Source organism: Hipposideros armiger, unplaced genomic scaffold (assembly GCF_001890085.2).
Source record: "Hipposideros armiger isolate ML-2016 unplaced genomic scaffold, ASM189008v1 scaffold_384, whole genome shotgun sequence".
Taxonomy (NCBI): Eukaryota; Metazoa; Chordata; class Mammalia; order Chiroptera; family Hipposideridae; genus Hipposideros; species Hipposideros armiger.
Genome location: NW_017731734.1, coordinates 1,784,488 through 1,810,614, shown reverse-complemented (window position 1 = coordinate 1,810,614; position 26,127 = coordinate 1,784,488). Strand labels below are relative to the sequence as shown.

The 26,127-nt window shown below is 39.4% G+C and overlaps 3 protein-coding genes across 9 annotated transcripts in view; 2 read left to right on the top strand and 1 right to left on the bottom strand.

The window, feature by feature from the left end:
* The first annotated feature begins 4,532 nt into the window (after window positions 1-4,532).
* Window positions 4,533-16,725, top strand: LOC109393583 (histone-lysine N-methyltransferase NSD3-like). Of its 2 annotated transcripts, none has more exons than XM_019662971.1 (5): window positions 4,533-6,526; window positions 8,266-8,407; window positions 9,463-9,569; window positions 10,120-10,324; window positions 10,740-16,725. In XM_019662971.1, exons 1-5 carry the CDS (start codon window positions 6,509-6,511, stop codon window positions 10,979-10,981), a joined length of 714 nt encoding a protein of 237 aa, XP_019518516.1. In that variant the 5' UTR covers window positions 4,533-6,508; the 3' UTR covers window positions 10,982-16,725. The 2 variants fall into 2 exon arrangements, with proteins under 2 accessions (XP_019518516.1, XP_019518517.1); XM_019662972.1 differs by having other exon boundaries at window positions 4,534-6,493.
* A 665-nt stretch (window positions 16,726-17,390) lies between these two features.
* PLPP5 (phospholipid phosphatase 5) lies at window positions 17,391-22,994 on the top strand. 6 transcript variants are annotated; one of them, XM_019662965.1, is made up of 7 exons: window positions 17,391-17,502; window positions 17,690-17,798; window positions 18,264-18,354; window positions 18,884-18,947; window positions 19,416-19,540; window positions 20,216-20,386; window positions 21,294-22,994. In XM_019662965.1, the coding sequence occupies exons 1-7, from the start codon at window positions 17,420-17,422 to the stop codon at window positions 21,455-21,457; spliced, it is 807 nt and encodes a 268-aa protein (XP_019518510.1). In that variant the 5' UTR covers window positions 17,391-17,419; the 3' UTR covers window positions 21,458-22,994. The 6 variants fall into 6 exon arrangements, with proteins under 6 accessions (XP_019518510.1, XP_019518511.1, XP_019518513.1 ...); XM_019662966.1 differs by having other exon boundaries at window positions 20,216-20,396; window positions 21,294-21,459; XM_019662968.1 differs by having other exon boundaries at window positions 17,417-17,507.
* DDHD2 (DDHD domain containing 2) overlaps window positions 22,765-26,127 on the bottom strand; it is a 64,363-nt gene continuing 61,000 nt past the window's right edge. The window contains exons 21-22 of the mRNA XM_019662960.1: window positions 25,485-25,592; window positions 22,765-24,994 (exon numbers count right to left, since the gene is read on the bottom strand). Of these exons, the coding sequence (XP_019518505.1) occupies window positions 25,511-25,592 (82 nt within the window). The 3' untranslated portion in view covers window positions 22,765-24,994; window positions 25,485-25,510. The remainder of the gene's footprint in view (window positions 24,995-25,484; window positions 25,593-26,127) is intronic.

Genomic DNA, 26,127 nt, shown 5'->3' with positions numbered 1-26,127 from the left:
TTTCTGCATCTATTGATATGACCATATGATTTTTATTATTATTTTTGTTGATGTTGTGTATCACATTAATTGATTTGCGGATGTTGAACCAACCTTGCGTATTAGGGAAGAAACCCACCTGGTCATAATGTATGATCTTCTTAATATATTGCTGAATTCTGTTTGCTAAGATTTTGTTGAGGATTTTTGCATCTATCTTCATCAGAGATATCGGCCTGTAGTTTTCCTTTTTTGTACTGTCTTTGTCTGTTTTTGGAATCAGGGTGATCGTGGCTTCATAGAAAGAGTTTGGGAGCCTTCCCTGTGAGGGAGTTTTTAGCCAGTAAACAAATAACTGTATTTGAACACCCTCCCCACTCACCTGATCTGGCCCCCAGTGGCTTCTTTCTTTACCTGAAGACAAAGGAAATATTGAAAGGAAATATTTTTATGACATTCAGGACATCAAGGGTAATACAACGACAGCTCTGATGTCCATTCCAGAAAAAAAGTTTCAGAATTGCTTTGAAGGGTGGACTAGACACTGGCATTGCTGCATAGCTTCCCAAGGGGAGTACTTTGAATGTGACCGTAGTGATATTCAGCAATGAGGTATGTAGCACTTTTTCTAGGATAAGTTCATGAACTTAATGGTCCAACCTTGTCTATAATGTTGAGTTCCACTAAATGCTGCTAAGAAAATGAAAGCTGTCAGAGGGGATAACTGGTGACAGGTATTATTTTATTTTATTTTCATTTTTTAATTTTTTTTAAAGATTTTATTGGGGAATTGGGGGAAGGGGAACAGACAAGTTGCTGTCATTTTGTTCTTCAGTCTAGTTGTGGAGGATGTTGCTTCACTGGCCCATGTTGATATTATCATTGTGCTCTTCCCGGGTGAGGCAGATTGGTCGCCAGCCTCTGGATGGCCGCTCACGGCGGCTCTTGGCAGCTCACACCAGCTGCTGGCCGCTCATGCTAGCTGCCAGCCACACACGGTAGCTTATGGCAGCCCACTGCAGCAGGGGCTGCAGCCTATGCCGTCGCCGGTGACTCACGGCGCCCAGCTCCAGGTCGAGCTGTTGTTCACCATCCTAGCTGTAGAGGGCAGTGTCACTGGCACCCATGTGGAATCTGAACCTGGGCCCTGCTGCTCAGAGCTGGCGTTTCAAGCCAGCTCTTAACCAACGCACTACTCGGCCAGCCTGACAGGTATTATTTTAAATTGATTGGTTAAGGAAGGCCTGAGAATGTGATGTTTGACCTGAATGTGTGAGAGAGAAAGCCATTGGTGATACATACCGAGAAGAACATTTCTGACTGAAGAAAATAGTAAGCACAAAGGCCTTAGCATGCTCCAGGAGCAGCAAGGAAGTTAGGGTACCTGGAGAATAGTGACAAGGAGAGGAATGGTAGGTGGGAGATGAAGAGAGAGGGGTAGCCAGAGGCTGGGTCATAGGGGGCTTTATAGGCCACAGGATGGAAAGTTTCTGGAGGATTTTAGTAGGGAGTGACTTCATCTAAGACTTGATGTGTTCATTTTCTACTGCTGCATAACTGTATTACCACAAACTTGGCAACTTAAAACATTAACAGACATTTTATTATCTCAGGAGTCCATGGGATGCTTAGCTGGGTCCTCTCACAAGGTTGCAGTCCAGGTGCTGACGGGGGCTGAGTTCTCATTCTAGTGGCTCAACCAGGGAAGGACCCACTTCCCTGTTTGAATCGCTGTTGGTGGAATTCTGTTCTTTGCAGCTGTAGGTCTGAGAGCTTTAGGTGTTTTCTGATTTTATTTGTTGTTGTTTTGCTGCTCTTAGCTTCTGGAAGCTTCCTGCAATTCCTTGAAAAATGGGGTTCCCCAACATGGCTGTTTACCTCCTTACAGCCAACAGGGGAGAGAAAGACACTAGCAAGATGGATGCTGAAGACTTAATGTAGTAAACTCATGTAAACACATATCCTGTCACCGTTATCATATTCTATTGGTTAGAAGCAAGTCACAGGTCCTGCTCACTCAGCGGGAGAGGATCACACAACTGCGTGAATGCCAGGAGGCAGGGAGCATGGGAGCCACCTTAAGAGTCACTCTGCCACACTTGGGTTTCAGAATAACTTTGGCTGTAGTAGGGAGCATTTATGGTAATGGAGAAAGAGCGATAAAAAGATCATTATAATCCAAGAGAGATATGATGTTGGTGTAGACTACTAGGGTTGTAACTGAGCAGGAGAGATGTTGGATTGCTGACATGTTGAAGGTAGAGAAAGTAAGATTTACTATATTACTTTAATACCATGCATATCATGCATACAAATTTTTGCCTATGATTTCAGGGAAGTGTTTGGAGTCACTTCAAAGTATCTAGTTTAATATCTTACTAACACCTTTTAATAGTAGCTGCGTTTATTCTAAAACGTATTCTAATTTATTAAATTAATGATATACAGTTGAACTTTGAACATTGCAGAGGTTAGGGACGCTGACCCGCCCCCCAACACACACACACATACACACACACACACAGTTGAAAATTCACATATAATATTTGACTCCTCCCAGAACTTAAGTTGTGCCTCAGGGGATTGATTCCAGGACATGCACACACCCGCAATAGACACCAAAATCCGAGAATAATCAAGTCCTTTGTATAAAATGGTGTACATCAATACATACAGTTAGCCTGCCACATCCGTGGACTCCCAGCCACAGATGGAAAATAGTACTGGTATTTATTGGGGAAAAAAAAAATCCACGTAAGTGGACCTGCATAGTTTAAATCTGTGTTGTTCAAGAGTCAACTGTAATCAAGAGTAAAGAAACTATAATCAGGATTATTCTGCCCTTTAGTATTTGAGATGCTAATGTAAGACAATTGATCTTTTACAAAATAGCTAGAAATATAGAGTCACTATAAAGCATAATCATAAAGACTTTATAGGAACATGGAAAAGATTTTTGGTACATTTAGGGGACAAAAGCCAAATACAAAATTGAATGTACACAGTCAATCACCTTCTTTTCACACATAAGAAATTCCTGAAAATATGAGCCCGTCAAATGTGACACTATGAAGTTTCTTTCTTAGAAATTAAAAAATATGTATTAAAGACTCAATTATACCTTATCTTTTTGCCACAGTTTTTAAGGACAGATTTCTAGCATTTTTAAAGTTTTTTGTTATTTTTGTTCACAATTGAATTCACAATGGTTATTGGTTTTAAGTTCAATAAGCGACTGTTTGAAGCTAAAGATTTGTCACTTTGGACATGTAAATTATTTCTTTTAGAAAATAGCTAGAAATATTTATTCACAGTGGTATCAAGTTTATCTGACTTACACTCGTGTTTGATATCAGCACTTCAATTTTTCTATATTCATTTTCATAAAATAGTAAATATAAACCATAGTAAATGGTTCTTAAGTTTTTAAAGCCACAGAACCACTTCTTCAAATGAAACCTTACCTTGAATCCCAATATGTGGCAAAGGTGAATTATAGCTGATTTGGTTGAAATTCTGCTCTATAGGTTTCCATTAAAGAAAACTTGCCGTGAAATGGTTTAGTAGTCCCCCACCTTTTCCACAGTTTCAGTTACTTGCAGTCAACCGCAGTCCAAAAACATTAAATGGAAATTTTCCAGAAATAAACAATTCATGAGTTTTAAATTGAGCACTGTTCTGAGGAATGCGATAAAATTTCACGCCGTCCCACTCTGTCCTTCCCGGGACCAGACTCGTCCCTTTGTCCAGCCTCTGTGCATTGTATGCACCACCTGACCATTAGCCACTTCCAGCCGTCTGGGCCATCAGATCGGGTATCACAGTGCTGGTGTTCAAGTCACCCTTATTTTACTTAATGCCCCCAAAGTACAAGAGTAGTTATGCTGGCAATTTGGACATGCCAAAGACAAGTCATAAAGTGCTTCCTTTAAGTGAAAAGGTGGAAGTTCTCAACTTAATAAGACATTTTATCATTTCACATCATCACAAGAAGGGTAATACAGTACAATATGATATTTTGAGAGAGAAACCACATTCATATAACTTCTGTTACAGCATATTATAATTATTGTTTTATTATTATTATAATTTTTTTAAAGATTTTATTGGGGAATTGGGGGATGGGAATAGCGCTGGGGAATCGGGGGAAGGGGAACAGACAAGTTGCTGTTGGTTTGTTCTTCAGTCTAGTTGTGGAGGATGTTGCTTCACTGACCCAAGTTGGCACCATCATTGCGCTCTTCCCGGGCGAGGCAGATCAGTCACCGGCCTCTGGACGGCTGCTCATGGTGGCTGCTGGCCGCGCTGGCTGCTGGCTACACACGGTAGCTTATGGCAGCCCACTGCATCAGGGGCTGCAGCCTATGCCATCGCCAGCGACTCACTGCAGCCCAGCTCCAGGTTGAGCTGTTGTTCAACATCTTAGCTGTAGAGGGCAGTGTCACCAGCCCTCATATGTGAGATCCAAACTGGGGCCCTCTGGCATCCCAAGCCAGTTCTTAACCAACGCGCCACTCGGCTGGTCCTGTTTTATTATTTTTTATTGTCTCTTCCTGTGCCTAATACATAAATTAAGCTTTATGATAGGCATGTATGTATAGGAAAAACCATAATGTACATAGGGTTTAGTACTATCCTCAGTTTCAGGCATCCACCAGGGCTCTTGGGACATATCCCCTGTGGACAAAAGGGGGCTGCTGTATGGTAACATTAGGTGGCAATGCAGCCAAGATGGCAATGAAATCAACCTGTGTGGCCAGCGATACCATGTAATAGTGCAAAATATTGTTCATCAGCTGATGTCAAAGTCTAGGCTGGATGTCGTAACAGCCACTTAGGGCTGACAGTGCATCGCGCATGAAGATGCATCGCCGTCCTGTGTCCTTCGTGAGAAAGGACTGGAAGGAAAAAGGAGAAAACAAACTGTTCTATTAAGGTATTGCAGTTATAGCTGAAATGTGGGGTTTTTTTGTAATTTAATTATTTGTCATAGCTATACAATCAATAAAAATGGGAGAAAAACCCAGAGGTCAGCTTTGGTGGTGACCACTCCCCAGTTGAAACAAGTATGTATTAATAGCTACTTGCAGCAGACTGGTGTTCCTCATTAATCTCACTAACAGCAAACTGCCTAGGATAAAGACTGGTGTATGGGAAGTTAGGGTGGTTCCTTCCAATTTGACCCAATAACTTTTTTTAACTCTTATTATAGAAATTGCAGTCTCTTATTTTATAAAAAACAGCAAAATGAAAAATAGTGACAGTACCAAATCCTGGCAAGGATATGGAGCAGCTGGATTTCTCGTGCATTGGGAATGTGTGGTGGGAATGGGAAATGATACCAACCACTCTGGAAAATAGTTTAACAGTGTCTTAAAAAATTAAACATATACTCACCATTATGACGCAACAAACTGCACTCCTGGCTATTTACTCTAGAGAAATAAAAACCTGTGTCTACATAAAAACTTTTACCAGAATGTTCATAGCAACTTTATTTATAATAGGAAAAATCTGGAAACAATTAAGATGTTCTTCAGGTGGATGGTTAAACAAATTGGTACATCCATACTATGGAATACTACTCAGCAATAAAAAAGAACAAACTGTTGATACACACAAAAACTTGGAAGGATCTCAAGAGAATTAGGTTAAAGGTTCTTTTTTTCTTTGTTAATCCAATCTCAAATCTGTCTGATTCCATTTACAGAAGATTCTCAAAGTGACAATTATAGAGATGGAGAACAGGTTAGGGAATGGAACAGTTCTGTATCTTGATTGTGGTGGTTACATGATGCTACTACACCTGATAAAAAACACGCACATGCATGTAAATGAGTGCTGGTAAAAATTGGTAAAATATGAATAAGGTTTGTAGATTGGACCAGTGTCAGTTTTCTGGTTTAATATTGTACTATAGTTATATAAGATGTTACCATTGAAGAAAACTGAGTGAAGGGTACACAGACCCTTTCTGCACTGATATTCCTGTAAATATCTATAATTAGTTCAAAATAAAAAATTAACCAAGGTGGGGAGGGAGCTCATTTGTTTGAGTCAGATCTTTTCCAGGTCTTCCCTCCAAAGCTACACACTAGTAAAGTCTGTTACAATACAGCTTCAGAGGCTCAAGGTAGGCTTGTCCCCAGATCCCAGTGATATACTACAATGGTGTCACTTGGACTATAGAAATAATACTCTCAGGAAAAAAAGACAAGCAGATTATTACATTTTGAGGCACTGGTACAAGAAAAATATTGTTACCTGAATGCCCACGAATAACAGCAACTGTTTGTTTCTGGGGTTGAAGTTGTATTTCTAGGACTCCTTTTCATTAATTCTCTAGGATTATACACATAGTGTTAAGGAATGCTTTCTGATATAATACACTGATTTCTCATTTACATATTGATTGCATGCTTCTCTGCAGGGTGAATTTGTAAATGAATATGTTGGCGAATTAATTGATGAAGAAGAATGCAGATTGCGAATCAAGCGAGCCCACGAGAACAGTGTAACTAATTTTTATATGTTAACTGTTACCAAGGTAAAATTGCTTTTTTTTTGTAAGAAAAAGGGATTTTTTTGTTTTTCTTTCATGGTCTTAGGCTGAACTCAGTTTTCCTCTAATTAGGCGAAGTATAATGATTGGCAGTAGCCAGAGTGCTTACCCACTATAATGTGCTAATTATACCAGAGTACAAAATGAGTGATTATTAAAGCCTTGCACATGTCATGTGACACAGCATTGTGAAAAGATAACCAGGGTTAGGGTTAACGTATCTGGATTTTAGTTCCGATTCTTCTTAGTCACTGAAAGACTTGGCCCTCAGTTTCTTTATCACTGAAGGAGAGAATGAGCTCTGTAATTCTAAGTTATAAACTGCCATTAAAGTTCTGATTTAGCAAAAATTCTAACTCTAAAAATTATTCTGCATATTTAAACTTTTTTTTAATGAGTTAGGAAAAATGAATGCTGTTATAAGAAAAATGACTGTAAAACTGCTAGTTTAATACATGTAATTGTTAAGTTCTATTTGATGCACATTACACCAATTCTGTCATTTAATTTCTTCAGTAGTCCTCTGATTTACAGAGGACAAGAAACTGAGGTCCAGCCATAAGTGATTTGTTGAGTATCTTGTTACCATCTAATGAAGAGCTGAGATTAGTACCCATGCTTCCTGTGTTCCAGGCTATCTCTAAAACAGAGAGTACCATTAAAAGGAAGAACTAGAGATCGTTTAAAAGAAGTATTATTTTGACTGGTATGACATAGTTTGAAAGTTTTACAACTTTCGTGAACATATATTTCATAAACATAAAATGCCACTTATTTATGATTGCTGATTGGCTCCTTAAATCCTGTCCTCACTGTCAGTGACTCCTCCAGCCATCATGACAACATGTGGGAGGCCCCATCCTCTAGAGCAGCGGTTCTCAACCTTTCACAGGGGTCACCTAAGACCATCGGAAAACACGTATTTTCGATGGTCTTAGGAACCGAGACACCGCTCCTCTATCCATCTCCAGGCCCAATTCCGGTTACGCCCACATACAAGTACCCAGCGACCCCTGTGAAAGGGTCGTTCGACCCCCAAAGGGGTCACGACCCACAGGTTGAGAACCGCTGCTCTAGAGCTTATCCAGATTATCAGAGTTTAAATTCAGGGGGCCAAATGCTGAGATTTTCATTGTATTTTGAACTTTAGTGTAAGTAAAAATAGAATATATAACTACTAGAGAGTACATCCCAAACGATAACCCTTCCATCAGTCAAATCTGCAAGGCTTCATTCAGAGGAGAGGTTTCTCATTTCCCTACTTCCTCTTTGTGGCCTGAGCTCTCAGCCATCTACCCCCATACTAGTTTTGCTTCTTGCTTAGAGCAGGAAAGGAGGACCGACAGCAAAACACCATAGTTCCCATTACCAGTAGCTGTCTGAACACAGAGCTCTCTAATCAGAAATACTTTCCTAAACCTATGGCCAGCTAATCTTCTAAGTAGTAGTAGTCTATGATCTGATTGTTTCTAGAAGAGAACTTAAAAAGAAACTAAATTCCACTATATCTTGATTGCTTGGACTTGAAGGTCATCAAGCACAGTAGAAAGCTGAGTAAACTGCACAGAGAGTGCCACGTTTTCGGGTTTGTCAGTTGTCAGACATCAGCTGGTAGTAAAATGCTGCTTGCTGCCCTGTGGCTCTAGACTGAGGTGGATGTTTCTACAATAGGTTTATATTTAGTTTTATGTCAAAGGTACCTTTCATTTCTTTTCTTTCTGAAGGACCGTATAATTGATGCTGGCCCTAAAGGAAATTATTCTCGCTTCATGAACCACAGTTGTAATCCGAACTGTGAAACACAGAAGTGGACAGTGAATGGAGATGTTCGAGTTGGACTGTTTGCTCTTTGTGATATTCCTGCAGGTAAAACAGTAACTTGCTCCCCATGCTGCCTTCTCCCCCACCAGGAAGCAAGTATATTCTATGAAGGCAGAATATTCTTTAAGCTTTGATGCGCAAATAGTTATTCAAATAAGATAAAGGGTTATATTTAGAATTATTATTAGAATTGTTATCTGCCAATAATAAGCAAAAATCTGTAACCTGCAAAAGGGAGTTTAGCAAGAGCCTTTATGTAAGAGAGGATATTACAGAATTCTGTGCGTCCATCATCCTACTGAATTAATTCTCCACAGTGCTGTCTATATAATGTAACCAGATGGGTAAGTTTTGGTTTTCTTTTATAAGTATTAAAAGCCTATGTTGACATCAGCTGGTTTCTTGGTTTGTTTGTGGGTTTTTTTGTTGTTGTTTTAGTTTGAAAGATTAATCTGTTTCAAATTAGACATTAAAAGCTTCAGAAGCTAGAGTTATTGCTTTCATTTTTCCTTACCCATCCAGCATCTTAATAGCAAAATTTAGTTTCCCCTGTAAGTTTGTAGAAAAATGGGTGGAAAAAAAATGCTGTAGCTGAAAAAGATTTAAACTATTGTTAGACTCATTATGATTGTTCAAGCCCAGCTAATAGAAGGCCTGGGCCTCCGCGTTTGGATCTTTGTGGTGTATTTGCAAAACCTTGAACTCTTTTCTGAACATAATATAAGGCATAAATTACTGAAAATAATATGGTCATCCCAATTCCACAGTCATACTGTTCATTTAGAAAAGAGAGCTAAACTAGAACCCAATTTTCTTAAACACAGATTTCAGATTCTCAGAAGTTTTTGACCACTTCGGTGAAAAGGATATGATGATTTTTGTAGAATATTTATTTTTGCTATAATCATTGGTGGATGGAAGGTGTTTTTCTCTACTTTGGTTTTTTCTTTCTTTTTTTCATCACTGTCGTCAATGTAGAACGTGGGGGAGCAAAAAGTCTTCATATCAATTGTCTCCTTTTTCATTATGAGAGTGTATCTATGACAGCATTTCTGTTCCCCATGACTTGAGTATGAATAATTATTTCTCTTATGTTTTAGGGAAGGAGTTAACTTTTAATTATAACCTGGACTGTCTGGGCAACGGCAGAACGGAGTGCCACTGTGGAGCAGATAACTGCAGTGGTTTTCTTGGAGTGCGGCCAAAGGTCAGTGGTGCAGGGAGCACCCTAAGCCCACAGGAAATAAAGAGTGTGGCTGTTAAGAAGTTTGTTTATGACCATGTTGGGAAAATGCTGGCACATGGGCACCTGGCTTAGTTTACAGATCTTCAGTTGCGTTTATCCAAGGTTTAGACTCTGACTTTCTAATAAAGCATGTCTTAGTAAGATCTGTTAGGTTCTGGAAAAGTATTTGTATTTCTGATTGAATTTGAAGTTAGTAAAATCCTTTTTGAAAACTTTAAAAAATTCACAACATCCTAAAAACCACTGAATTAAACACTTTAAATGGTAACTTATGGTTATGTGAATTATATATCTCAGTGTCCTTGCAATTAAGAAAAAAAAAGCACCTTATTCAAAAGTCAAGTAAAATGAAGTCTTATTTTTATTATAGTGCTATTATGGACTAAGCCCCTGGTGTTTTAAAGTAATTGAACAACAGATGAATTTAAATGAATGTGTTGTAGGGTTTTCCCTTCTATGTAAAGCTTCATACGCTCTGATCATTAAAACTGTGGTCCTTTTTTCCTGCCAGTCGGCATGTGTGTCAGCAACTGAAGAAAAGGCCAAAAATGCCAAGTTAAAGCAGAAGAGACGAAAAATCAAAACCGAACCAAAGCAGATGCATGAAGATTACTGTTTTCAGTGTGGAGATGGTGGAGAGCTGGTCATGTGTGACAAAAAAGACTGTCCCAAAGCGTACCACCTCCTATGCCTTAACCTGACTCAGCCCCCATATGGTAAGCTAGAACTTGAAGCCCTTTGCCTGACTTGCATTTTTGCCAACTATATGTAACTCAGAATATATTCTACTCTCCTTAGTGGAGCTGTGGGATAGGAAACGTTGACTAGAACAAATAACCATAGCAAACAAAAATTATGCTAGTGAAAATCTGTCTCTTTGCAAATTTAGGTTACCTGTGAGCCAGCAAGGATTGGTTTCTTCTTCTTACCATAGTTGAATACTTCAGACAGTATCTCACGCCCATACTTAATAGTACACCCAGCCAAACCTGTGTGTGTGTGGCTGAAATTCGGGGTGGTATTCAGTTGACTCAGTCTCCAATCAGAGAAGGCAGGCACTTGGGTTTTGCGTGGCACTAACAAGACGGGCGCTAACGTGGGCTCCTCTCCTTCTTCCCGCCTGCTCGTTAGGAAAGTGGGAGTGCCCGTGGCATCAGTGCAACCAGTGCGGCAGTGCAGCTGTCTCCTTCTGTGAGTTCTGTCCACATTCCTTTTGTAAAGATCATGACAAGGGGGCTCTGGTTCCCTCCACACTGGAAGGCCGTCTCTGCTGCTCTGAGCATGACCCCGTGTCTCCTGTGTCATCAGAATACTGGAGCAAGATCAAATGTAAATTGGAATCGCAAGCTCATGGAGAAGAAGTAAAAGAATAAGTCGGTGGTGATTTCCTTTTTTTTTCTTTTTATTTAAATGAAGAAAAAGGAAAAGCCAAAAGTGAAGAGAGAATGCATCAGTAGGAGAGACTGCTGCAGTGCACACAGCCTGGGCCGTCAGAACTGCCTTATTCCAGTGAAAACGGGGAGCCCGTGCCAGCAGGCAGCAGCAGGGGTGGTAGCTGGGCTTTCTGATTTGTTCTGTGGGTTCGGGAATTCTTTTGTGAAGGGTTCGATTCCATTGGTCTTTTCTTGCCTTTTATTGTGCTTCAATGCCTTTGCAGCTGGAAAAAGAGATGTGTTCGCTTTTAAAATATGAAGAGAAAAGAAAGTTTTGTTAATGAGATAAATTTAAAATCTAGGATGTCTTCCTTGAGTGTAAAAAGCAAAAGTAGCCATCATTCCTTTATTTATTTTCTTTTTTTAAAATTTTGAGAAGTGTAGTTCAGATAGTCTAATCAGTGTATGTGTGTGTGTGTGTGTGTGTGTGTGTGTGTGTGTGTGTGTGTGTGTGTGTGTGTGTGTGTTTGAAGTAGGAATTGGAGAAAGCCCTCTAGAAAAGGGTCTGACGATCTTTATATACCTCTTTACGAGCAGTAGGTAGGCTAACTTCTCTTTCCCTTCACAATGTCTTTCATAGTCTTAGAGAAGGGTTCTGTGGGAGTATCGAACTTGGCCTCTTGACAACAAAGTGCCTCAGTGGGTTTTACCTCTGTGGTCTTAAACCAAGTGGGCTTTGTGATATGATAGCTTTACCTAAAAAGGTATATAATGTGGTTTTGGGGTTTCGAAGAAAAAAGAAATGGATGTAATTACTGAGTTTGAAATGTTTTCCATTGCCAGTGGGTATTTTTGATGAAGTGCGTTTATGTGGACATGAATGCATGGTTAGAATGGTCATTCCTGTTACCTTGACACACTGATAAAGGCAGCTAAAGGGGGATGAAAGGCACAGACCAAAAGTTGGCTCATGTAAGCACCGTTTTCTGTCCAATTTAATGTAGATCTTGGTCTGACTTGAAGAGAATTATGGGCATTTTACTTTCTGTCTCTGTTTCCCTCTCCTAATCTAACATTCCCTTTGTCAGCCATCACTTAATCATGTTTCCTGGTGAAAACTACTCAAATTAATTTAATTGTATTTGAATAGCTTTTTTTTTTTGGTTTGGTTCCTAATTTGGAGGGCATCCCAAAATTATGTAAACAATTTCTATTAAGTATTACCCAGTACTTAAAATGGCCCCCACTGAGGAAGGGTAAGCACTTCTACGGGATATGTAAGAGGCACACAAACACACTTCGTCTTAGGAAGTACTTAGGGAAAGCTCCCAAGAAAGCAGTGTTAGCGAAAATGGTGGGCTGTGATGCTCGGATCTCAGATCAAGTGTACTAAGGTGTCTGCCCACAAACTCACTTGCTTTTAATGCTTAGGAATATGTATATTCCAATATTCCTTGTATGAAATAATTAGTAATGTCAGACATTGTTGTAACACTGTACTAAGTAGAAGTCTAGAATTAGCTTGAATGAACGTTAACTTTCTCTGTGAATTTTGACTGCTTAACAATTGCTGGTACCTGGTAGCATTTATTTTCCCTCAAGAAATACCTAGTAACCTTACGAAGGTCGGGAGTACAGATGCTCCAGCACATCCCTTCAGTTGTGTTGTGTGTGTTCCTTTTTCTTATCAATTTAGAGCTCTTCTCTGGAAAAAAGAAAAAAAATGTGTTTTGTGCCTCTCCTTTTTTTGGTATGTAAATGTGTAATTATACTGGATTTTTCTCTTGTAAAAAAAAACACTACATTTCTTTTACTTAAGCTCCTAAACTGCCATTTGCCTGATTCCAGCAGTTAATTCTGAGGTAACTTATTGGGCCTCCAACAATTCTATTGATTAGATATGGTCCCAAAAGAAAGAGCAAAATGGAAAATGCTGTACATGTTACCAACCATAATTGCTACAAATAACATGAATTACAGCTCACTGAAACACTGAACTTTGCTCTTGAGCGATTACATAGTTTGATGTCCTTTTAAGAAATAATTTAAGAAAATCTAGGTTTTATCATACTAAAACTTTATTTTATATATGTATATGATAAATGTTTGCAGTTTTAAACTTACTAACATGAAGGATTTCCTTTAGTATTTGAAATGCACCTCTTGTTGAAATAGTATCCAACATAAACTTATCTCCTTGCTTTGTTTTGGACTTAGTGCTGTTTAATATCTGATGACTTTTATATGGTAAGCCAGGGTATATCCAAATACTACAGATACCTTAGGTTTATTTTTATGCATCTTCTGCATTGTGTCATATTTTGTTGATATGTCTGTAACAGAGCTCTGCTGAGATTTCGTAATCTTTTGGGGGGTAGGGGTGGAAGACTAATAGGATTATTCTACCATTTCAGAAATCAGGATAGAAAACAATAGCGAACCATAGCTCTGGAGTCTTTGTCCATGAATGTTCTTTAATGGTCTAAAAAGTGGTTTTAGTTACGCCAGTGCCAAGGAGCTCTCCTTACACCTCCATAGCGTCACTGTTGACCTATTTTATATATTGTAAAGCTGCAGGTTCTGGAAGCAGAAAAAGAGTAAGCTGTGCTTTGTGTGTGCATACTATGTGTGCTTGCCTGTGCTTCATCAGTGAAATATTCCAAGACCTATTGCTCACTTATAGTCTGAGGGTGGTATTTATTAACTTTTAAATCTATATGTGTCAAAGCATAAAAGGTTGGTTTTTATTCTTGTCCCAAAATGAAATAACTTAAAGCAGCATGGGATAATGGTATTTTTTGTAACCTCATGTTAATTCTTTGAAGGAAGGAGTGAATGTAAGATTTTTGATAAGCAGTATAAAGCTTCAGAAATTGGATTGGTAACAGCTAAAGATAAAATCCTGGGGAAAATTCCAGGCACTGTGCAGTAGAGGGAGGGGCTGCACCTTGGCTGGTCTGAGGAATCATTCATTAGAGATGCCGGGAGCGGGAGCGGGAATCCGGAGGCGGGATGAGGGCCCTTCCTTCCTTGAAGGCTGAAGCAGCTGGAGGGCGATTGATGTCTTCAGTATCTAATCAGGACTAGAGTTAAGGATGAGGTGGGGTTTATTTTCATTTTTGATTTAACAAGTTCTCACTGTCTTAATTCTGAAAAAATGATCTGCTGGCTTAAATTATAGACTAGGCTGACTTTTAGAATCATTGAAACATGGAGATTTCTTTGTGTTCAAGTAAGGAACATAATCTAAAATTTTTTTTAAATAATAGTAATGGGGGCAGGTAAGCTGCCCCCAGCTCCCTTCTGCCATTTCCAAATATTTGGAAACATGCCTGTAAATAATGTTTTGAAACTGAGATAATCATGTAAAGGACTCTCAGACATAACAGGCTGTTGGACAACTTTCTTTCCTGGTTCATGAAGTAGTTTCCTTTTTGAGGAGTTTGTCATATGGTGTGTGTGTTCCAATAGGATCAAACCCAGATCTGCAGTTTGGAAACGATACACAGTCCAACAACTCTGGACTACCCAGGATTTGTTGCTTGTCTTTCATTTTTAAATACAAAGCTCTTCCTTTAGCATTTACCTTAAAGTCAAGGTGCTGCTACTTGCCATGTCCCAACAGGCCAAGAAGACAGGTTACCATGGAGTCCTTACAGCTTGGGAAGCTTATGTTTGATGTACCTGTACATGAGGTACGACGACATTGGGAAGTTGCTTTATTGGCAGTGCACATTAGACTTGAATTATTTCTTAGGAGGCTGATGCTCAAGCCACTCCCAAGTTGCTGCAGACATGAAGTGATCATTTGGAACAATTTCCTTTGGCCCTCGGCCACGTAGAATTCGTCTCTGGTTATTTGTAAACAATGAGTAGAATTTGCTTCCATTTTCAGATAGGCTAGGGAATACATACAATTAGACAGCTTTGTCATGTATTAAGAAATATTGAAAAGTTGGAAATTTGTATATACTGAAACCTACCAACTTTTATCTGGGGTGGGACACAGGGAGAAAAGGGGGTTATAGTAGGGTAACGGAGGGGAATGATAATGTTTACCACAGGTACGAAGTAGTCACTTTAACATTGAGACCTCTGCCTCATTGAATTCAGGTTTTTTAAGTACTTGAAATTATTCAGATTCTCCTTATTTTACCAGTTATTTTAAAATTTATGAAGTAGAAAGCATTGTTTTATATACTGTTTTGAAAATAAATAGCCTAGTCTCTTATCCTCTTTAACTTGGATTAAAGGTGAAGTTCTGCAAATAGGAGAGTTTATTCACAGTAAATATCTCAGACTTAAAATGTACACACTTGAGGAGGAGACGCCTGCATGAGATACCAGCAGCCTTTTTATGAATATTTCCTATGTATGTTCTTTATTTTGTCATTTTGTCAACCCAAGCACCCCTTCTTTCTTTTTAATATATGCCTGTGTAGGGAATAAAACAAAAATTTGCACTTATGTTACACTCCTGAAATGCTGGGTGTAACCTGTGTGTTTCAAAAACCATTTCCGTTCTTTTTTCGTCAGTCCATTGCTTAAGTGACAAGTTCAGGTGCTTGTGGCACATATGTGTGAAGGGGGAGGAAGAGAATTACCTGTACTTCGGTAGCCTCTAAGAGTCATTAACGTGTAAGAAAAAGGGAAAAGTTGAATAGTTGCCAAAGTCATTTATTCAGTCCTCAATTTTCTTATGTGACATTGCTGTATTTGCATATTGGCAAGAAATCACCTTCAAGCTCCAGGACTCCCCTTCCCTACCAGCCACAGACTTCTGATATGTGTGAATGGCTCTCAATACCCATCAGATTACCTAGATAAGGTATTTGTAAGGTATTCTTGTCAGTTTAGAAGTGGACTGGATAAAATTTACTTTGTTGTCGTTTATATTGCTCTTTATTTCATTTGTGCTGTTACATACCCTATGTTAAAAAAGAAAATCATATTGCCACCGACAACCAAGATGCTAAACGATGATTACAACTGGCTAATAAGATTCTTTTTATATACAAGGGTGTGTGCATAATTGGAATTGTTATAAGTTCATTTGTATCCACTTGTAATATTGCACAACAGATACCTACAGATTCTGTTTTCATTTCCTTGTGATCTTTTATGATAATGACCTTTGTAGATTGGTTATTTCTGTACTTTGTTTATCTGTAATAAACTTTGTAGATCCTGTGAAATGTTATTTTGCCTAAATCACTTGAGACTTGAGTCTTTAATAACAAAGCATCAATATTCACTAAAGTCAATCTCTTGAGTTTCTGTGACTTCGCTAGAAGCTTGACACTAAGGGGTTAGTGTTAATTTTCCCTGGGGGTGTTCCACTAGGGCATTACTGTATATTTACTTCATGTTGCCACACAGACTTCAAGATACATGATATTTTGGGGATTTTGTTGATTGGCCTATGTTTTATTGCATAGTGTGAAATGTGCAAAGCTTGGTTAACCTGTATATAGGTAGCTTATTGTTGACTAGTTATAGTGTATTTAGGATTGCCTGTACTATTAAAGCTGCTTACTACTGTGTGTGCTGGTAGAAACATATAATTTTTGTATATTATATTTACTGAGATGTTGCCTTTTTTGTTTTACAAATACTTTGGAATTCTAATGTGTTTTTTTCCTTTTGTGAGGATTAATTTGGAAAGGTTTTTAATGACATTCCACTGATTTCAGATTTTGCTTGAGATTGACTTCAATAAATTGTCCTGTATGTTCCAAATTAAATATGTGGGCTTGTTCATTCCCTATAATTTCTTGCTACAACTCTCTGGGCCAGAGACCATCATGGAAGGGAGGGGACCTAGCTGCCGCGCAGAATGACCCAATACGTCCACCCCTCAGCCAGTGAGGCCTGCAGCACAGCCAAGTCCTGTGTGAGAGCTAAGTATATCTTTATTCAAAACTCTGCCGTGCTGCTAATAAACTTGGATCCGAAAATGTGGGGGTTTTGTTTTGTGTTTGTGAAGGAAGGGTCCTTGGAGAATGTTGCTCCTTTGGTTTGGTATGAGAATATCGAGGCACCAGTTGGTTGGTGAGGGACATGAAGAGGAGATATTCATCACTTTCATCCCATTGGTTTATCAGACTGAAAGGTAGCCGGCTGCTTGGCTGGACACCGGGAGCTAGGCTAGCTCCTTGCCAAATGTACCAGAGAACAGCACTGCTTGCTTTTCGTTCCTTTTGCTACCGTAGGTGTATGATACGCTCAGAACTCCCGCAAAGCTGCAACTTCTGCTTCCTGGATTGCTTACCTGGGGTAAGAAGGTAGCTGAATACCTTCTCTGCCTGCAGTTCCCCGAGTCCCCGCCAGCCTGCGCTGAGCCGCTGAGATCCGGCCTCCGAGGGGCGGCCCTCGCGTCCCCGCCGCAGCGGCTGCCACGTCAGCGCGGCGTCTTCTCTGTGCCCAGCGTGCGTGCGGATGGGCGAGGGGATGGGGAAGGCAGCGGCGGCGGCCTTCGGGGCTGAGTTGGGCGTGCGGATCGCATTGTTCGCGGCCTTCCTGTAAGGTTTGCGGATCGGACCCCAGGGCGCGGAGGACGGCTGGGCTGCCGACCCATACAGAGGCAGGCAAGAAGGTCCCTGCCACCGTGGCCGGGCGCTCCCCGAGCTAGCTGAGATCGGGGTCTGTCCACGCAAAGCACAGAGGAAGCAAACCAACGTGCTCTGCACTTTTTTGTTTCCCCCGTAGGGTGACAGAGCTGCTCCCTCCCTTCCAGAGGCTTATCCAACCAGAGGAGATGTGGCTTTACCGGAATCCGTATGTGGAAGCTGACTATTTCCCTACCAAGCCGATGTTTGTGCGTTAAGAACTAGCCCTTCCTTCTCGTTATACTTATTACTGAGCTTAATGCTAGAAGCGGAAAGTGGCCATTATGGCTCCAAAATGATCTTTGTAGAGAACGTATTGCTCCCTTTGTTGATGTGCTGTGATTTTGCTTCCTCATGTTTAAGATGTAGATTTAGAGAGCAAGATGTTAGTCTGTTTTGGCTCAAGAGCCATGTTCTGTGAGCTTTGTTCCTTAGGACGGTCTGAGATAACTGGTCGTTTAGAATCATGGTGTATTTACTGGCAGAACTGCCCAGTTAACCCACAGACACTGAGGCGCTACTTATATTTACAGGGGAACAGCTGGGTCAGATAATGTGAGTTCTCCTGTCCCTTTCATGCCTTCCCTGTAAGGAGCTCCTTTAATGACCAGTTGTGTAGAGTTTTATGGGGGGTTTTTTTGGTTTTTTTTAACCTGTGACATATTCTGGTTCAGGTCATTGCATTTCTTTCTCCGCTGTCTCTGATCCTCCTGGCCAAATGTCTCAAGAAGGCAGACACAACAGACAGCAAACAAGCCTGCCTGGGTAAGAGCCAACCAACCTTTCTATTGGGTTGTCGGAAGAGTCGTGACGCATTTTTGCAATGAAAAGCAGAAAAAATACCTCATGACTTTTCCGACAACCCAATAGCTGGTGTTGTCTTATCTTAGTGCTGAAATGAAAAGGCAGGAGTTGTGGGGTGCAAGCACTGGAGTTGTGGCCTCAGTGGGTGGAGACCACTGAGTTCTATGTTCCTTAAGTAATTCTATCTCCCCTGCATCCCACTTGTTACTCTGGGAGACAGAAAACTAGCATTATTAAGAACTTGGTTAACCTCACAGCTGAGCCTAAATGCATTGGGTTATTTGTACCTCAGAAAGGCCTTCTGCCTACTACAGAAGTGTCCCTGTGCTATAGCAGGACATAGAGGGCCTGTTATTTCTGTACTCAGCTCTGTTAGGAGCCCGACCATTCCTCTGTCTCAGAAAGGCCATGGTTGCTGTCTTAATGAGACAGTGACCATGCAGTTCCTCCTAGGCAGATACCACTAACAGTAACTTTCTTTGCTTTCCAGCTGCCAGCCTTGCCCTGGCTTTGAATGGCGTTTTTACCAACATAATAAAGCTGATAGTGGGGAGGTAAGTGACAAGAATCAGCCACCCGTGTCTGCCACCGCCCTTCAGCAAGAGATGATTAATGGTACTCCATCACACATCTTTCTCCTTTTTTCTTCTTTAGTCTCAGTCTAATCTTCCTCATTTAACACTTGACCCCTTCCCTATTCTCAGTCCTGCCAGTGACACTTGGGCTCTTTTCTGCCCCCAAACAGTCGTGTCCCCTTGTAGAGCACCCTTGAAGCTGCACTGTGACTTGCTGTTAGCCACTCTAGCACGATTACTTTTTAGGGCGTTTTTTTTCCACCCTAATTTAAATGTTGACCCTGGATATAAGGCTTTTCTTAGTGGTGACTATCCTAAATCAGTCTCATTATTTTGTTGGGGACACTATTTGACCAACAGTTAACAAGGATTATTGGTGTTGATACACCAAAACTGATTTCTGGAGTTGTCAATGATCTGTGTTCAGACCATGCTCATTTCTTCTAGGCCACGCCCAGACTTCTTCTACCGCTGCTTCCCTGATGGGCAGGCCCGTTCTGACTTGATGTGCACAGGAGATAAAGATGTGGTGAATGAGGGCCGGAAGAGCTTCCCTAGTGGACATTCTTCCTGTATGAATACCACATGGACTCTACTATGCTTTTTTTTTTTTTAATTTAGCCTAGGAATCTTGTGAGGACAGGAATATATATCTCAGTACTCTTTCTTGTATCTAGAAACTGGAGAACTCCCCCCCACACACACCCCTTTTAAGGACCCTAAGATTTCACAAGCCTGAGCCTCGTCTATTAGGGTAAACAGCCAAGGACAGGGGAGGTAGTTTACCTTCATGAGATTTGAAGATTTTATTGTTGTATCATTCTCCTAGATCCTGAAATCTTGTAATAGTCATAAAAAGATTAACCTTTATTGAAGAGTTACTGTGTGTCAGGGCTTTGAAGCATTTTAGAGTCTGACTTCATTTGATACCGTAATAGCCCAAAGAGGTATATACTATTATTTTTATGAGCCCCATTTATACCTGAGGGAACTAAGCATCAAGAAGTAACCTGCCCAAAATCATACAACTAGTATTCCAAAAACTATTCTTAGGATAAATATTATTAACTAGAGGACACAAAGTTAATATTTTTCCTTTTGCTTCCTTCTCATAATCAGTGAGTGGTCTACTCTTAGAAGTACACAAAAAAAGGGCTAAAACATGTTCATGTCCCCCAGCCTCTATTTGCAGATGAGTGAGGTAGCCTCCTGTAAAGACATATACTTACAGGTTTTTCCTCTTCTAGTTGCATTTGCTGGTCTGGCCTTTGCGTCTTTCTACCTGGCAGGGAAGTTACACTGCTTCACAGCACAAGGCCGTGGAAAATCTTGGAGGTTCTGTGCCTTTCTGTCACCTCTACTTTTTGCAGCTGTGATTGCATTGTCCCGCACCTGTGATTATAAGCATCACTGGCAAGGTAAGCCAAGGTAATGCCATGAAAGCTCCCATGTATCACTCACCATTTTATCGCTAGCACTTGGCACAGAGGAGATGCTCACTAAGTATCTGCTGAATGAATAAACAGATGGGTATGGGATGGTCTGGGTTCTATACTCAGAGCATATTGGAAGATGAGAAAGTACAGTTACCTTTTGAAGAAATTACCAAGGAGGAATGTCCTAATTCTTCCATTATTTTGAAGCATCATAAGTAAAGAATAAACTATAAGGAATGTTTTACAACCTCAATTTTTACTTACTGTCTTAAAATAAAAATCAAGTTCATTGTCAGGAGATTTTGTTCAGAAACAAAAGTAAAATTCAAGAAAACATAAAATTGTAATTAAGCCAAAGAAACTGAAGTTAAATAATAAAGTAAAACATCCAAATTACAGAATATCTTCATAGAAAACCCACAATTAAAAAAAAAAAAGTAATAGTATTGCCCAGAGGTCCTTAGGAGACTAATTTAAAGAATAAACTAATTTTTTTTTTTACAAAGAGAGGCAAATCCTGAAGAGTTTATTGCTTCCTCTAGAACTCTTTAAATGGTGAAAAACAATTAAAATTCTCAATAGCATGAAGTGAATTTTTATTCTTCTGAATTAAAAAAAAAAATCTAGTGTACTTGGAAAAAGGTTTATTATACTTATTTAACTAAAGATGTGTTTTGATATGGTGTTTAGAGAACATGAAAATGATAATCCTGTAACTATATGATAAAACTGAGAAAGCCTGAAGAAACCATGAACCTGGTATTGTGGGGTTTTGCAGCCCAAACAATTAGAATAACCTGGAGGGCCAAGTTCTCTATACTGTGTGGTGTCTGATGTGATTTAGGAGTCTAATATGATTAAGAGAAGACCTTATCTCCTCTCTCTTCAGATGTACTTGTTGGATCCATGATTGGCCTGACATTTGCCTATGTCTGCTACAGGCAGTATTATCCTCCTCTGACTGATGCAGAATGCCATAAACCATTTCAGAACACACTTGCACTTCCTTCTGCACAAAAGAATTCTGGTGATCCTTATCGTTTTGTTATTTAGAAACTGGAGCTACCTCAGTGGAGAAAAGGTGAATCAGCCCCTCCTACCTGGACCGTGCCCAAGACTAGAATTTTTTACCTGTTTACCTCTTAAAAAGTACAAGTGAGGATATCAGCACTTCACTCTGCCTCCATATGATTATGCCATTTTGCTCACATGAATATATCATAAGGAGTCAGCTGCTTTTTCCCTACTATATGCCACACATTCTGGTAGAGAGATCTTTCACTCGTCCTCCCAACAGCTTGTGAATCTGGTCCATCAGATTGATATCCCAAGATCTACAGTGTTTTTACATTTAAATTTAAATGTCATTCTTGGAAGGATCTTGGCACAAAGAGGCCTTTACATAGCCCCACTTTATCCTAGAAACTAGAGTTAATTATCAAAACTTCATTTCCCATAGTTCAAAAATCTTAAAATCTAGGACATAACCAACTAAATTATTTGGGTGCTGTTTATTTTCTCTGCTGACAGTTCCATCAAGCCATAAATAGGAAAACGTACATTTCTGGTTCATTTACCACTGTTAGGCATATAATGCTGCCCATTTTAATACTGTGGGCATAATGATTTATCGAATTACTAAGTAAACACAATAAAAAAAAGAAAATGGTTAGGAGTGTGGTTTCAGTGCTAACAACTGACACCTGTTTCTACCTCATCTGTCCTTAACTGTGCTCGTGAGCCACTTTGCCTCCCTTTATGACTGAAGATCTGCCCAAATGCATCAACTTTGCCAAATGCCTAAGGCAGGAAAGAAAAATTACAGATATCATTATCTGGAGGACAAATGAATCTTTTTCTGTCCTTTCTTCACAATGAGCTATAAGGAACAATTACGGGTTATCATCAGAATTGATGCTATAGGACCTACAACTTTATTGAGATTATACATTAAATACGACCTTGTCGTATAGATTTCCAATGTGGAATTTTCCCTCAGTAAATGTGGTATGCAAATAAAATGGTGAATGTGTTTTTTGGGGGTTTTTTTTTGTAAGTTAGTACCATTCAAAAGCTGGAACATTTCCAAAGTAAAACATTGGACTCCCTAGCTGACATAAGTGATTCAGCTATCTATAGTTGTGGCTGATGATTATAAATACCAAAGGATAGTCTCAGCATTTACCTTATAACTGTCGTGCTTTAAATTCTGAATTATATCTGCCTAGGACAATGAAAACACCAATCAAGGGAAAATAAATATTCTTTGCCCAAAACTTATTTTTTAAACTTGTTTTAATCATAAAGGAAGAGAAAATGGTTATGTTGATTTTCTTTTTGATGGATAAACCAGGTTAAGGTAGGCAATGGGTCAATATGGTTTTATTTCAGTATTTACTAGAGTTTTAAATATAATCACGTAAAAAAACAGACATTTCAAAAAGTGCAAAATATTAGAAAGCTAATCAGTGCTATTAATTTTTCCATGCAAACAATCTCTTTTGCTAAAATAAACAATACCAATTCTGCAGTTGGGAATATGTATAAAATGATACTCTACCGGAGTTAAAAAATAGCCTTGGTCAAGAGATTGTACATGATACGACTGAAATAGTGCAAATAATATACAACTAAATAAAGGATTTAAATCAAGCTTATTACCCTATGTAATATACAGCCATGATAATACCACAGGTGAATAGATAAAATATAAAGCTCTTTTACAGTTACCTGCCCCTCACCACCAGGAAAGAAACATTTCTTCGTATAAGTAGTGGCTTATCTAGCTATCCAAAATGATGCTGTTCATCTTTGGTTAAAAGGATTCACTCTTGCTTATCCTTTGGTTTACTCCTAAATAGTAACAAGTCTGCTAATAGGAAGAATGAATTTAAATTTGAAGACAGCTGAACAAAAACTTTCCCTTTAATACATATTACCTGCTACTTAATTCTCAGTAACCCTTACTTCAAACTCAGAATTTATGTAGTAAAGAAAGAAAGTATTCCATATATCTGAACCGTTTTATCATTAGTCTATAAGCAGCCGGACAAGGAAAGGAACGGCCAGGCTTTGACCTATACCCCACCCCCTCCTCTACTATCTGTGGGGTGACAATAAATAACCTTCCCTTTCCTTTTCTCTCCAGAAAGGGATAAAGACCACTGCTGTCGAAGGGATAGCATAAGTGAATGTTAAATGCCAGTGCTTTGTGTACCATGATACATTTACAAAAAACATTTATAAGTAATAAAACATAGCTTGCCTGCCTATGCCACTCTATAAACAATGGCCTGTGGGTATCTGAGGAGTGTATCACAAAGAGAACTGCAAAGACAATGACCAACTGACCAATGCGAAAGAAAATACCTACAGCACAATAGTGAGCAGATGCCTTGGGAAAAACTAAGTCTATTCACCTGTCTTTGTCAAGGTCCATCTCACTTTGCATGTTCTGACACTGACTGCAATAGCTGTTACTTGGCATACAGGCATAAATTTTTCTTTCAGAATAAGAAACATTTCCCCTGAGCCAAACCTACGTGCTCAACCAACACTGCCTGTGCCGGGAGCCTTTTAAATAAGCATTCTGGATTATGGGTACCTAAGAAGGCAGTGATGTTTACAGAGTGTTTTTAAAGAGAATACACAAGACTACTTTCACCCAAGTAGAGGTGGCAGGTGACTTACACAAATTCTATTGCACCATAAATACACCACTAACAGATTTTATTTATAACCTAAGCAGTCTGTCAAAGCTGTGTAATTTCAGGTTTGTCAGCCTTTAGAGCTTAACCCTCAATGTAAGAACAGAAGCTACCATCAACTAAGTCAAACTTCATCCAGAGTCTCCCAATTTGAAGTATGATATAAAAGGGTGGGTCCAGCATGTATAATATCTTTGCTTTATAAAGACATACCTAATGTGAACTAAACTGTCCACTTTAGACTCTCAGAGGAGCTCCAACAGCTGTAAAACCAATTAACAGCATCAATGATTCCTAGCAATAAATGTGTCAGTCAGATGTAGAGAGTAAACAATACTCTCTTTAAGCTACATTTTCGTTTTTCTTTACATAGGACTTGTAGGAAAGAAAAGATGACTCAAAAGATTTTGACTGCCCAACAATCTTTTCCATATCCACTTACACTTAGCCTTCAAATGCAGAGAACAGTAATGAGAAATGAGTGTACCCCAAATGCCTTCCGAATCTCAAGTCTGCTTCCAAACTAGAACACTTACTTCCTAGAAAAAATTTCTACCAACCCAAAACATATTGAACTCAAAACAACTTTATACCATCTTGTGTAATAAGCAATAAAGTGATACCTATAGTACTATCATCAAAGAATTAAAGGTGCAAACCACCCCCAGCTACAAAGGAAAAAATGGCAAGTGTTTATATAAAGCTAGTGGTAAAAAGTAATAGGGTGTCTTCCTTTGCTTTTCCACTCACTTCCCAAGTAGAAGATATCTTCCAAAGACCCCAATGGTAAGTGGCAGGCAACATGCAAGAAATGACACAGCTGAGGAGAGAACTGCAGCAACAAACAGGTGGATTTTCTGGGGAAGGACCCCTCAATGTCCATCTAGGGGAGAGAGGGGAAAAGTGGTCACCCTGCAGACACAAGTGGAAGGCACCCAAGGAGAACACCAGAGTCTAATATACAACCTTTCTGGTTACATATTTAAATGTTGAATAATTTAAATCTCAGAATGAGCTGTTTGTAATTGAAATTGTAACTGTTGCCATGGTAACTCTTAGATATTCAGACCTATTAAGATTCTGAATATAGATCCTAAAAATGATGTTATTGGACCAATTCACTAGCAAAACACACACACACACACACACACACACACACACACACACACACACACACACACCTCTGTTTCTTTAAGTGGGCTATTGTGCTTTTTTTCCCAGGAATTTTAACCAGAGTCCATCTAACAATGACTAATAACCTAGATCTTGGTGACAGGCAACAGAAAAATATATAAAGAGCTTGAGGCTCCATAGGTCCTTATAACATGTTAATATGTAGAGCTATACTGCATATATGACATTTAAAAACTTACATTAAGTAGTCATAGATGATTCATTTTTACTGTAAAGGCTGATCAAGGAATATACCCTGGGTTTGGTAGATTTCTTTGAGGACCAGCAATACTGTATCTTCAGACTCCCTGTTAAGAGAAAAAGTTATGTTGTAAAAAAAAGGAACTAGCATTTGTACTAGAAGCAACTGGCAGTAGTTTGGACGGTTACCTTCCAACAGAAGTCTAGCATTATGTCTGGTAACAAAAAAACTAGTAGTAAATGAGTAAGCTGTTCCCTTTCCACAGAACTCATTCTTGGGACAATATGGAAGAGCCATCCAGTTACCTTAATTTTTTTAAATGTTATTCACTTTTTTAAAAAATGATACAATCATATGGTTCAAAATTCAAGATATGTAAGGGTATAATAATGTCACCCTCCCACCTGTTTCTTAACCACTAGTTCCCATATTCTAACAATGTTATCAATTTCTCAGGCATTTTCAAGATATTATTCTCTGTGTGTACAAGCAATTACTTATAGCCAGCTCATAAAGAAATTTGATTATAAAAAATAACATTCAGGGGCCGGCCGAGTGGCGCGATGGTTAAGAACTGGCTTGGGACGCCAGAGGGCCCCGGTTCGGATCCCACATATGAGGACCAGTGACACTGCCCTCTA